We start from the raw sequence: 14,435 nt of genomic DNA on the forward strand, positions 1-14,435 counted from the left end.
ATTGTCCCTAGTGTGTGTAGGATAGTGTTAATGTGCGGGGATCTCTGGGCGGCACGGACCCGGTGGGCCGAAGGGCCTGTTTCCACGCTGTATCTCTAAATCTAAAAATATATATATTTTCCCTAATGATCATACACCTCTACAAGATCGCCCCCCTCCTGTGTTCCAAAGGATAACGTCCTAGCCTGCCCAACCTCTCCCTATAACTCAGGCCCTTAAATCCTAGCAACATCCTCGTAAATCTTCTCTGCACTCTTTGCAGCTTAAGTGCTATGCACAATGCTCTAACTCCATCTTAGCTCGGTGGGCACAATCCAGCACTACCTTAAGCAAACATATGTTCTTATCATAATTTTGAATATAGACAGCCCAACTAATTCCTCCCTATCCACACCTCATCATAAAGATCAAACCACTTACCCCCAATATATGGGAGTATTTTATGAAGAACATCCTAGGTGATGACAAACCAATACCAATTTTGCTACAACAATTAACCCTTTGAGGAAGGAATGAAGAAAACCTAAACGTTTTAAGTGAACAAAATATGTTCTGAATATCAGATAGTTCAAATGAGGAAAACTTATCCAAATCCTCAATAATAATAAAAACTCAAAAAAAGTACACATGTATATAGATTAGAGTAACTTCTGATACATGACCAGAAGCCTAAAACTGAACCTTGATTCAGGGGCACATCAGAACATAGGAGGCACAGCTGGTAGAGCCATTGCTTCACAGCATCGGAGACCTGGGTTCATTTTTGACCTCCGATGCACACAACAAAAGCTTTTCATTCTACCTTGGTGACAATAAACTAAACTGAATTGACCCTTGTCCTGTCCTACCTTTCCCCTCCAAGTGTTGCCTGACCCACTGAGTTATTAAGGGCCTGCCCATTTAGGCGATTTTAAGGCGACTAGGCTGTCGCGGGCATGATCGTGAGGAGTCTTCAAAGAATCATAGTGGATCACGGCGCGTCGCTGAGAAATCAACCGGATTGAAATTTCTCGGCGACAGCTGGCTTGTCGCCAGGTATCGTTGCTTATTGCGGGCGCTGTCGCACGCTGTCCCCAGGTTTGCTAGGTTGTCGCAGATGCAGTTAGAAGCACGTAATATTAAATTAAGTAAAGTAATTTGAAAATACCATAAAATACCTGTGTTTAACCAATTTATTTATGGTCAGGACATTTGTCAGGTAGATTGGAGGCGACAGTTTGACGGTCAGGTAAGCGTGGGAATTTTCACGGTTTATGGCCATCAGCGATTACATTTAAAGGGGGCTCCCAACCCAGATATGCAACCCAGAAACCAGATATGCATCTCCCGTACATTTTCATAGAATGCCCACACTCCACACAAAAATCCATTTAACCACATTTTAAATTACATTTCTTAATACTGCTATTAGTAAACTGGAAGTCAATCCAGTTTATGCCTTGTTACCGTGAAGCTTGGTTTTCAAGTAACCCGGGCAAGATGTTATATTTCAAAACTCTCAAGTAATTAGTCTTGTCAGTGATTTCAGCAATAATTAGGACGCCGGAGAAGCATTGATAAGCTTGGGAATGTTTCCGAAGACGGTGTAATCTCGACCTGACTCGGCATTGTGTCATTGTCGTAGGGTAAAAGAAAATTTCGGCGATCTGCTACGACTTTGACAGTCGCCGGCAGTCGCCTAAAAAATCGCCTAAGTGGGACAGGCTCTTTGCTCCAGCACTGTGTTCTACACAAGATTCCAGCATCTGCAGTACCTACATGTCCCCGTGGTATAATTTTCTGTGTCATTTTTATTTGAGAAAGAACAGGCATCAAGTTATTCTCTAGGAAAGAAAACTGCAGATGCTGGTTTAAATCGAAGGCAGACACAAAATGCTGGAGTAACTCAGCGGGTCAGGCAGCATCTGTGGAGAGAAGGAATGGGTGACGTTTCGGGTCGAGACCCTTCTTCAGACCCTAATTCTTCAGATATGAAGAAGGGTCTCGACCCGAAACGTCACCCATTCCTTCTCTCCACAGATGCTGCCTGACCCGCTGAGTTACTCCAGCATTTTGTGTCTACCTTCAAGTTATTCTGTTACATATCTGTGATTTTAGTAACAAACTTGCACTTTTAAGTCTCTTTAATATTTCATCGTTGAAAGAACTTAGTGAAAATGAAAACAACACATTGGAAACATATTGTTGGTGGATGAACACTTGAAACGCAAGGTTCATTTGTCTTTAATGCACCTTCATCAAGGTCTATGAAGTAACATATACAAGCTGCACGTACTTGTAATATAATTTCCAGTTTATTCCAAAATAAACAAATTTATCACAATCTAAATGAAATACTTGTAACAGATTTCATTAAATTAAAACCACTTTACACAATATTTACACTTCCATTCCCCTAATTCAGTACATAGAGAAATCTTGTACACGACGAACATCTATCTGCATTCAATGTGTGACGGGCTCATTATCTTCTGCTGAAATTTAATGATCATTTAAAACAAGACCAGTAAGAAACCATTGTGGCTTTTCTGTAAAAATCCATAAAAAAATTAAATTGTGACAATGTTTGAAAAGATAAAATTTTATTTAATAGTATAAAATGTGTGCTTCCCAGTAGTAAAGGTTTGGTTAACACATTAGGAAATTCAATTTTAAAACCAGGATCTAATTGAAATTTTCAGATAGAGGACTGAACTACATTGACCACTGCAATGTGAGGGGCAGAAGCATGCGGTTTAAGAATCTGCTCTCTTCTCATTTTAATGCCCTTGAAGTCACTGGGAATTCAATGCAGCTTTTAAGTATTTTTTTCATACACATTCCAATTAGAGTTAAAGATAAAATCTGGAAAATGTTAAAATGGGTACTGTTGGTTTATCATTGCAAAATTTTACTTTCTATTTAAAAAATATTGCAACATAATGATTTTAATCATAGGTGTTACGAAGACGACTCTCAATCCACTTTACTTTATCCTTTATAATATTATTCCTCTCATCAGCAACAGTAACATCCACCCAAATAAATAATTGAACCACCCATTTCTATGTGTGAAATTCAATTCACAGCAAGAGGTAGTCCCTTTTCATTTGGTCCAGCCTTGTGAAAAAGACCGAGTAAATGACCCACTTTAAATTCTGCCTTCAATGAATCCAAATGGTTTTAGTCCAAGTTTGTACTCGCACTCAAGGGACAAGGAACATTTTTCAAATACAACATTTATATGTTAAAAAAATAAAACTTTTTCCTTTGAGGTCTGTCCATTCCAGTTCAAATGGATCAGTCTGCCTCAAGGTTTACTCAAAACCTTGTGGCGATGTAGTGTTGTTGCTTCCCTCCAAATTGATTCCACCTGAAATGCTTCATCTCATCGAGAGTACCACAACAAAGCAATTCCAATATTCACGATTTCTGTGGACCTGCATATATTGTTTCTCCAGTGAAAAGGAACTGAAACAAAACCACTCTAGATTCGGATGCTTGTTAATCAGTAGCTTTTTTCCTGGAGTAGGTCTTTGTGAAGCGACGGCGAACAGGCATTTTGGCAAAAGGAGAATAATCTTGGTCAATGTCACTGGCCAATCTCTTGCAAGGCGAGTTGTCTGTTTGCAATGCTTCACACACTGTATCTGTGAACAATTCAAAGTGAACAACATTCATTTCACAATTCTAAATGTGCCAAGCAAAGTAGAAATTATATATTCTAAAATCCCAGGCCGTTTCTCATATCGCTAAATTTGTTTAATTTACCAGAGAAAAAAAATAGGTTGAGACTTGGAAACAAGTCCCTCCCTTTTACGTTCACAAGCACATTCACCAGCTGAGAGCAGGATAGATATTGGTTTGCGTTGCCCTTCAGGTCAAAGAATTAAAAAAAAAATTAGACAATGTCACTTGGAAAAGGCAGCGGAAATTTGATAGGACTGCTCAAATTGTACACCAGCAATTAAAACAACTTCAAGGATGACACATCTGTGGTGTTCAGGAGGGAATTCATGCATTTGGAAGAACAAGAGCTGATTAATAATAGTCAGCATGGCTTTATACGTGGGAGATCGTATCTCATGAATTGGATTGTTTTTTGAAGTAACTCGGGTTGATTGCAGCAGGGCAATAGCTGTAGTCTGCATGGACTTCAGTGAGGCATTTGATAAGGCTAGGCATGGTAGGCTGCCTTAGAAAGTTGGATCGCATGGCTTCCAGGGAGAACTAGTTAATTGGACACAGTTGGTTTGATGGTAGTAAGCAGACGGTGCTGATGGAAAGATTTTGGACTGGAGGCTCATGACCAACTCCATTGTTGCTTGTTATCCATATCAACAATTTGGATGAGAATATACAAGCCAGGGTCAATAAGTTTGTAGAAGACACCAAAATAGGTGGTATTGTAGCTAGTGAATAGGATTATCAAGAACTATAGCAGGATCTTGATCGGCTGGGTAAGTGGACTAAGGAATTGCAAATTAAGTTTAATGCAGATAAGTATGAGGGGAAGTCAAACCTGGGAAGGACCTTCACCTTCGCAAGAAGGGTAGGAGCCTCACGGTAACCGAGTGCATCCTGTCAGTGTGGGCAGCCTGAAGAAAACGCTGTCAACCAGGGGCTACAATGTGAGCCGTGACAACAGCTGCATTAACCAGACAGCTGGTGCATCTTGTGGAAGGTGTCGGTGACTCGGCTGGGAGTTGCTCTCCACTACCTTCCTCGCCTTCCCAGTGTCACCCTGAGCCCCGGCAACGTGTCTATATCTATGATGTGGACAGGAAGTCCTCGCCATCCCCCCGTTGCAATAACACAGGCGATTCAGGAAACGGGACCACCTATGGCGAATTGTTTACGCAAGTACCTGTTTACATCACTCGCTTATTATACAAGTCGGGGAGTGCCTGTACTAGTATTGATCTCTTTAATCAAGGAGGGGTCTACTCGCTTTGTAGGTCGTCAAGAATGTGTTCACAAGATAGATTCCTGATGAAGAGTTGTCTTTTGAAAAAGGTTTGAGTCAATAGTCATTGGAGTTTATAGAAAGAAGAAATTGTGAAGGTGTTTTGATGAGTAACTGCTTAATGGTTCCCCAACTGCATGAAGCCAAACCAAAGGGCATATAGTTTCATAATAAGACGGCCACTCTGATAGATGTGGGGATGAGCTTTGTGGAGGTCATATATAAATGGAATTCTCTATCGCAGGGAGTTGCAGCGTAAAACACGGGCACACAATCTTGGCAGCAGGAAAGATGATAAATGGAAAACACGGAATTTCGTCCTAACTGAGCTAGTCTTCCTTTAGTTCAGTTTAAATTAATCCCAATTAGATGTACAATACATACACAAGTTAAAATCCAATACTCATATCATATTTACCTTTGGTGCCAGCTTTTTTCTTCACTGGTGTTCTCCCAGTGTACAACAATGGTGACTGAGTGAGTGCCATTAGGCCACTGGCAGACAGGCTTGGTCTAACTGCACAACTTGGTGATATGTCAACTGCAGAACACAAATAAAATTAAAAGCAACAGAAATAAAGTATTGTCAAAGAGTCTAGAAACAGGCCTTTTGGCTCAACTTACCCACGTCCCATCTACACTAGTCCCACCTGTCTGCGTTTGGCCCATATCCCTCCAAACCTGTCCTATCCATGTACCTGTCTAACTGTTTCTTAAATGTTGGTATAGTCCCTGCCTCGACTACCTCCTCCGGCAGCTTGTTCCATACACCCACCACACTGAGTGAAAAAGTGACCCCTCAGATTCCGATTAAATCTTTTCCCCTTCTACTTAAACCTATGTTCTCTGCTCCGTGATTCACCTACTCTGTGCAAGAGACTCTATGTACCTACCCGATCTATTCCTTTCATGAATTATATACCTCTATACGATCACCCCTTATCCTCCTGTGCTCCAAGGAATAGAGTTCCAGCCTACTCTATAGCTCAGACCCTCTAATTCTAGCAACATCCTCGTAATTCTTCTTTGTACCCTTTCCAGCTTGACATCTTGCCAGCTTTTCAGTTCGGCAATTGTTACAATTCTCTGCTTCATCACCTAATTACCTATAAACGGTCAGCCACATTCTAAAAATGTTCTTTGAAACACAAAATCAGAGTCATACAGCACAGAAACAGGTCCTTCGGCCCAACTTGCCCATGGCAATCAATCCGCCCCGTCCACACTAGTCCCATTTGCCTTCATTCGGCCCATATACCCTAAATCTTCCCTGTGCAAAATGCATCGACCTCAGTCCCCAAACAGAAAAGGTACAGATAAAATCCTCAGTGCTGGTCTCAGGCCAACTTTATTACAGTCAAAGATAGACACCAAAAGCTGGAGTAACTCAGCGGGTCAGACATCTCTGGAGAAAAGGTATAGGTGACGTTTTTGGCTCGAGACCCTTCATCAGACTGTCTGGGGAAAGGGAAACGAGAGATATAGACGGATATAGAGATATTGAATGAATGAAGAATATGCAAAAAAATAACGATACACAGGCCATTTTTACATATCTTTCATTCATTTGTTCTATATCTCTCTATATCACCGTGTATATATCTCTCGTTTATCTTTCCCCAACTCTGTCTGGTTTCGATCAGAATGAAAGATATGCAAAAAAGTAACGATGATATAGGAATTAGGCCATTTTTGCATTTCTTTCATTCAAAGTCCAATAGAGCTGCATCGTGGTTTCCTGCATCTTCCAGTCAATTCCCCAGGCAATGAAGGACAGCTTACAATGTGCCTTCTGTACTACTATATCTACTTAAGCTGACAACTTTCGTGAGCTATGAAGCTGGACTCCAAGATCACCTATGCTCTTACATGCAACCTGCCAACATGCAACACCTCACACTTGCACAGGTTAAACTGCATCCACCCATTTGTGCAGCTGATCTATATCCCACTGTATCTCCCGACAGCCTTTCTCACTGGCTGCAACTCCACCAATTTAGGTGTCATCAGCAAACTTACTCACCAACCCATCTACATTTATGTCTAGGCCATTAATATATATATCACAAACAGCAGAGGTCCACGCACAGATCACTGCGGAGCTCCACAGGTCAGACGTCCAGCCAGAATATCCACCTTCCACTACAACCCTCTGTCTTCTATGAATAAGCCAGTTCCGAATCCATAGGACCAAGTCATTGTGAATACCGTGCATCTTAATCTTCTGGATCTGCCTACCATGAGGGACCTTATCAAAAGCCTTACTAAAATACACGCTTATAACATTCATCACCCTACCTTCATCTATTTCCTTCGTCACCTCACCAAAATACTCGATCAACTTTGTGAGACACGTCCTGCTGTGTATAAAGCCATGCTGGCTATCCCTAATTAGTCTATTCTTCCAAATGAGAGCAAATCCTATCTCCAAGAATTCTCTCCAAGTTTCCTTACCACCTAGGGTTCCGTGGCATAAAGTTCCCTGGATTCCTTCCTTTCTTAAACAAAGACACAAAACTAACCACTCTCCAGTCCTTCGGGACTTTGCTTGTGGTTAGAGAAGAAACAAAGATCCTCGTCAAGGCTCCCGCAATCTCACTTGCCTTCTCAATAACCTGGGATAGATCAAATCAGGCCATGGGAACTTTTCCACCTTAATGTTCTTCAAGAGTCAGCACTACCACCTTCTTGATCTCAAAGTTCCTTAGCATACCTGTATTCTCCAGACTGATCTCACTGTCCTCCTCCTCCTTGGTGAATGTAGAGGCAAAGTACCCATTTAGTACATCAGCTACATCCTCCGACTCCAAGCACAGATTCCCTCCTTTATCTTTGAGCGGTCCTAACTTCTCCTGAGTCATCTTATTTTTAAACACATAAAATGCCTTGGGATTTTCCTTAATCCGACTCGCCAATGGCATTTCATGGTCTCTTCTAATCGCCTGCTTGCACTCTTTCCTACTCACTGTGTGATGCCACCTTTTTAAACCAGACCTTTTTCTTCCTGACCAAGTTTACGACCTCCTTGGTCATCCACCTTGCTGTCCTTATCCTTCCTCCTTATTGGAACATGCTGATCCTGTACTTTGATCAGTTGCTCTTTAAATGACTCCCACATGTCCTTAGTGGACTTGCTCCCAATCTACTCTCCTTAGCTCCTGCCTAATGACATTGACTAAATTAACCACCTTTCTCCAACATTCAAACCTGTCCCCATTCAAAACAATTTTAAAACTTACGGAATTGTGTCAAGCTCTTCTTCCCCCACAACACCAGTCACCTGGCTGGGCTTCTTTCCCAATACAAGGTCCAGTGTGGTCCCTCCTCGAGTCAAATTATCCACATACTGTTTAAGGAAACCTTCTTGGATGCACCCAACAAATTGTGCCCAGTCTAATCCTCTTGCCCTGAGCACGTGCCAGTCAATATTGAGGAAGTTAAATTCACCCACTACAACAACCCTGTGGTTCTTGTATCCTTTTGTAGTCTGATCCTCCGTCCCCTGCTGCCTATTGGGTGGCCTACATTATAATTCCATTAGAGTAATTTCTCCTTTATTATTTTTGAGCTCAACCTCCAATGCCTCAATAGACATATCCTCCAATATGTCCTCTGAGTATCACCGTGACATTCTCCCTGATTAGCAAAAGAACTCCTCCACCTCTTTGACACCCCCCCCCCCCCCATCTCATCTGAAACATAGAATCGCAGGCACGTTGAGCATTATAATTCCAAACACTGATCCAGGTTCTAAGTTCATCACCCACAATACCCCTAGCAGTGAAGTAAACACACTTCAGCCCTTCATAATCCCCATATTCATGAAGCCCTCCCTGCCGTTCCTTCCTTTGAGACTTACTCATCATAACCTCCACTTTCTCATCAACCCTTCCATTTACTGACCGACTACTCTGGACCCCCCTGTCATTCTAAACTATCGGCTTCTTTGCTAATGAAAACTAACTTGTTTCTCTTTTCTGTTCAACAAAAAGTCTCAGACCTGAAACATTATCATTATCTGTAATCGCATGCTGCCCAACCTGCTGGGTGCTTCCGGCAATTTTTGGTTCTCCCTGTAATGCAGACCACCCTACTCTTTTTCTTCTCGTGTTGAAAATGAATAAGTCACCAAAATTCCCAATGCAGGGTTAAGTGATGGGCTGAAGCCTAGACAAGGAATGTCTAACTTACAGGACATTTTAAAAATGGGCTGCAAGCAAATTAATACAAACAGGCACCATTTCTAAAATAAAAACCAAATAAATACAAATGACTGAAAACCCAAATAAAATGCCCTGGGGATTAATGGATGTGTTATACCAAATTTTGCATTGCACTTGGATTCACTTAGACTGAATACATCAAGCAAGCTGAACTCTTGCAAAGGCCCTCATTCTTATGGATGCACGGTAGCGCAGCGGTAGAGTTGCTGCTTTACAGCGAATGCAGCGCCGGAGACTCAGGTTCGATCCTGACTACGGGTACTGCACTGTAAGGAGTTTGTACGTTCTCCCCGTGACCTGCGTGGGTTTTCTCCGAGATCTTCGGTTTCCTCCCACACTCCAAAGACGTACAGGTATGTAGGTTAATTGGCTGGGTAAATGTAAAAATTGTCCCTAGTGGGTGTAGGATAGTGTTAATGTACGGGGATCACTGGGCGGCATGGACTTGGTGGGCCGAAAAGGCCTGTTTCCGGCTGTATATATATGATATGATATGAACAAGTGGATTGCGCAGTGAATTAAAATCTGTGTTACCAAATCAATGGGTGCCAGGGGCCAGATTTTTCCATCCCAGTGACATTTTATAATGGTATCGTCATCTGATTTTCAGTTGAAGAAAGATCCATTTGAAGTTGCAACCCTCCTTCTTCAACTAAGAGCATGGTTAAAAGATGAATTCATAACAATGATGACACTTTTCAGCGTCAGAGTATTTCGACCCATTTCCTTTACTTCCCTTTCAAATAGAAGTCAATAGTTTACAGATACGACAGGAGAACAGGCCCTTCGGCCTAGAGTTCACACCGATCAACTGTTCACCCATTCACATTAGTTCCATATTATCCCGCTTTCTCACCAACTCCCTACACACTATGCCAATTAAAGCTGCAATCCCCCTCGTCTTTGTGAGGAAACCGAGCGCCCGGAAGAATGTGGTCACAGATGATGCAAACTCCGCATAGACAGCACCCGAGGTCAGGTGTTGTGAAACAACAGCTCCACCATGGTGCTGTCTGACTACAATTTGATAACAAAAGCAAAAAATGCTGGAAACACTCAGCTGCACTCTTGCCCCATGATCACCAATGTGGGCCAGATATCAAATCATGATGAGACGGAGGACAGGAAGGAGATTGAGGACCTCGTGTCCTGGTGTTGAGACAACAACCTTTCTCTCAATATCAACAAGACAAAGGAGATAGTGATCGGCTTCAGGAAGCAATACGGTACACATACCCCAGTTTGCATTGACTGTGCCGAAGAAATTTCACCAACAACTTCTCCTGGACCACCCATATTGAAGCAATGACCAAGATAGCACACCAATGCATCTAATTTCCTTAGAAGGCATAGGAAATTTGACATGTCCCCTACAACTCTCACCGACATCCACAGATGCACAATAGAAAGCATTTATCAGGATGCATCAGTTTGGTTTGGGAACAGCTCCATCCAAGACCACATGAAATTGCAGCAAATTGTGGACGCAGCCCAGACCCAAATCTCCCTTCTATTGACTTTATTTTTACCTCACCCTCGCCAGCAGCATAACCAAGGACAAGTTGCACCCTGGCCACTCCCTCTCCTCCCCTCTCCCATCAGGCAAAAGGTATAGAAACGTGAAAACGCACACCTCCAGATTCAGGGACAGTTTCTTCCCAGCTATAACCTGGCATCTGAATCATCCTACTACAACCAGAGAGCAGTGCTGAACTATACCTCTGATGACCCTCGGATTATCCTTGATCTGGCTTTACCTTGCACTAAATGTTATCCCCTTATGTATCTAAACATTGTAGATGGATCGATTGCAATCATGTATTGTCTTTCTGCTGACTGGTTAGCACGCAACAAAAAGCTTTTCACTGTACACGTGACAATAAACTGAACTGAATCTATATCAAATTTCCGGCATTTTTATTTTCTTCAGTGCAATTATAATTTTGAGAAAAGTTAGGGAATTCGGAAAATCACCTGGATTACTGAAGACCTCATCCTCAACTGAACAATTCAAGATAGTTTTATGAATTTGTGCAGAAGTGCCGGGTAAAGATGACTTATTTTGTAGCTCGACCAATGCAAATGCTGAATCTGTGCATGTTCCAGTAAAATTAGTCTCCTTTCGCTTTTTAGCATCTCTTCCTTCTGTTGCCACAGGAGAAATAAATCTATTCCCACGTTTTCTGGAACGGAGGGCAAAAGTTTTCAGTGGACTATCTGGCAATCTTTGGTCCCTTTCCACATTAGAGGATTGATCTTGCAACCTGCTCACTCCCTCCATACTTAGCTCTTCCAAAGGTACTGTTTTGCTGCTACAGTGTCCAGTAGAACAGCTGCCATCTTTTTGTACTACTGCAGGTTCGTCCAACTTCTGCCTCTTCCTACCAAGTGGAGTGGTGGCTGCTTTCTTCTTCCTTGGCCAGTCTTTAATGGCATCTGGTGTTTGGGACAGCCAGAGCTTGTGTGTGGGTGAAGGAGTCCATGGGACTGTTCCCAAATCTGTTTGTGACGGAGAGGATGTGTTGGAGGAGCACTGGGTTGGAGTATAAGATTGGCAGATATAAGTCTGCACGCCACCTTTTCTGGGTGTAGCCTTTGCTGGAGTGCTGAGACAACTATGGAAACAAAGTGATGGAGATATATGGCCTTCAGTTTTTCCTGAATGTTTAACGCACCACTGTGCGGGTGATTCACCTAATGGGCTTTCACATCCACTTTTCTTTAAACAAACTGAGGGAGGGCTATTGTTGCTTTCAGATTTCTCCACCTTTGGATTAATCCCAGCACTAGAATTGGTCCGCTTGAATCGAAGTTTGGGAAGCCCAGAATCTTGCATTTCCAATTCAACCTCATAGATTGGCATTGAAGGCGTTGACGTTCCCATTGGATCTTCTAGCATTTGCTGTTGCCGTGCCGCTGCAAGTCTCTGTCTCCTATCTGGAGTCCAGCGGAACTCGTAGGACATTGATTCCTTTTGAAGCAGGGGCAATTTAGTCGGAGCCACAAAGTCAAGAACATCGGAATTAGACAAGTTTCTCTGCACAGCAACTTTCATTCTTAAACCAGTGTCGGCCTTCTGTAAATTAACTTGAGACACATCGCTACTTCCTTCTCCTTGCAAGCTCCCTGCATCAGAATACATCCTACTACTCAAATGAGACAAATCCGGTTTCTCCAATATCAAATTCACACTGGAAATGAGTTCAGAGGTTGTGTTTTCAGAAGGGCACACGACAGGATGTAATGAATTCAAAGCTACAATTGCATTAAATCTATGATTCTGCGAGTTGTCAGTAGTCGTTTCTGACCAAGTGTCCAAAGCTGTTTGGCTGGGGATAGAGTTTTCAGTTATGTTAGGAGTGCCAAGGTTTCCTTGCTGCATAGCCTTGTGCATATTAGACTTTGATTTCTCAAATGCTTTGGGCAATTTATTCTTTGATTTATAAATTATGCTTTTATTTTTTTCTGTGGTTTTCAATTCATGGTTTAATCCAGGAGCTGAAGTAATAGGTTTTGGTGGAATGTTTATTGGTACTATAACTGCTTCAGTCTCAGAAACTGAATTAATTGATGTATCCAATATTGCCCGAGCTTCAAAAAAATCACACTCATTATGTTTAATTTCTGTAACACCAAATCCGAGCTGTATTCCCTTTGCATCTTTGAGAGATGGAGAAATGGAACTTGACAAAGTTTCAGCTGGGCATTTGTCTGGTGCCAAGTTGTACTTTGATGGCGTTTTCTGATCAACTGCTGAGAAAACATTGTTAAGAGCAGCCCTTGCTCTTAACCTTGATTTGAAGCATGGAGATATTGCAGTACTTTTACAAATTTCCAACACTTCAATACACAATGGTGTTGTATCTAAAACTGACTGCATTTCTGCAGGGATTTTAGGTGATGTTTTCAAGTGTTTTGCCGGTGGCTTTGACTGAGATTTTGCCGGTGTTCGGTTAGACATTGACCGTGTCTTCACCAAGGTTTTAGGTGGTGTTGCAGATTTAGACGGTGTCTTCAACTGCGATTTTGGAGTAACACAAAACTCAACTCTAGTTTTTCCTGGATTTTCACTAAACTTAGTTGGTGTATGTAGAAGAGACATCGATCTCGTCATGACTGGTGTTTTAAGCGGTGTTGGAGGACTAGGTTTGCTAATACTCCTTGGTGTAGAAAAGGTGCTTGAATTTGACCACAGACAAATACTTTTATCGGGTGAGCTTGAATCAAGACCTCTTTCACCAGTCTTCTTTGAACACTCCTGCAGGTATAATTTTGGGGGAGAATCAAAGCATTTCCTTGGCATGGAAGAGATCAACAATTCTTCTGATTTTGACTTTCTTAATTTTAGTTTTACTGATGTACTGACCTTTGAAAGTTTATTTTTTGGCAAAGTGTCAATCAAACAGGATGGAGATAGTTCTTCTGACTCCGTTACTGAACAGTTCGACACAGATACATTTTTGCATGCTGCTTTCACTTGGGAAGAAGATTCTGTTGTTGAGATGTTTCTGAAAGGAGATGCTAAGCGCTCACTCTGTCTACAAGGTAGTTTGACCGGAGATTGGTCTTTGTAAGGAGATGTCAGCTTCAGCTGTGCACTAACATTGGAAGGATATTTAAACAGGGATTGGCCTTTCATTTTGCACGGTGAATTACTTTCTTGGGACGATGCTTTAATCAAACGTTCACTTCGTCTTGGTGATTGCAATTGAGAGTCTGTTGCCATTTTCCGGGGTGAAAAACGTTCAATTGATAAATTTTGGACAACATTTAAGCTCTTGGCATTTGTTACTTTCTTCCTTGGCGTTAAATAATGCGATGTAGACAAGGTTTCTCGGGCAGCTCTGGACTTGTCAGGAGACATCAACATTTGCTTGGGATAAGACTTTCGATCCTGAGAGATTAAACAGAAAGTTATTGAAACTAAATTCAGAAAGAGTTGATATCTTAAACTGCAAAATTCCACAGATAATTTTTGAAAAGCAATCTCAGATAAGATAAAAATCGAATACTGGGACTCTACCCATTTCAATAGACAATAGGTGCAGGAGTAGGCCATTCGGCCCTTCGAGCCAGCACAATTCAATGTGATCATGGCTGATCATTCTCAATCAGTACCTCGCTCCTGCCTTCTTCCCATACCCCCTGACTCCGCTAACCTTAAGAGCTCTATCTAGCTCTCTCTTGAATGCATTCAGAGAATTCGCCTCCACTGCCTTCTGAGGCAGAGAATTCCACAGATTTACAACTCTGACTGAAAAGGTTTT

At 42.0% G+C, this 14,435-nt stretch overlaps 1 protein-coding gene across 1 annotated transcript in view; it reads right to left on the minus strand.

The window, feature by feature from the left end:
• Positions 1–2,249: 2,249 nt before the first annotated feature.
• Positions 2,250–14,435, minus strand: part of ticrr (TopBP1-interacting, checkpoint, and replication regulator) — a 42,862-nt gene continuing 30,676 nt past the window's right edge. Inside the window, exons 20-22 of the mRNA XM_078427108.1 lie at positions 11,143–14,062; positions 5,364–5,486; positions 2,250–3,629 (exon numbers count right to left, since the gene is read on the minus strand). Coding sequence (XP_078283234.1) covers positions 3,484–3,629; positions 5,364–5,486; positions 11,143–14,062 — 3,189 coding nt within the window. The 3' untranslated portion in view covers positions 2,250–3,483. The remainder of the gene's footprint in view (positions 3,630–5,363; positions 5,487–11,142; positions 14,063–14,435) is intronic.

Source organism: Rhinoraja longicauda, chromosome 33, assembly GCF_053455715.1.
Source record: "Rhinoraja longicauda isolate Sanriku21f chromosome 33, sRhiLon1.1, whole genome shotgun sequence".
Classification (NCBI taxonomy): domain Eukaryota; kingdom Metazoa; phylum Chordata; class Chondrichthyes; order Rajiformes; family Arhynchobatidae; genus Rhinoraja; species Rhinoraja longicauda.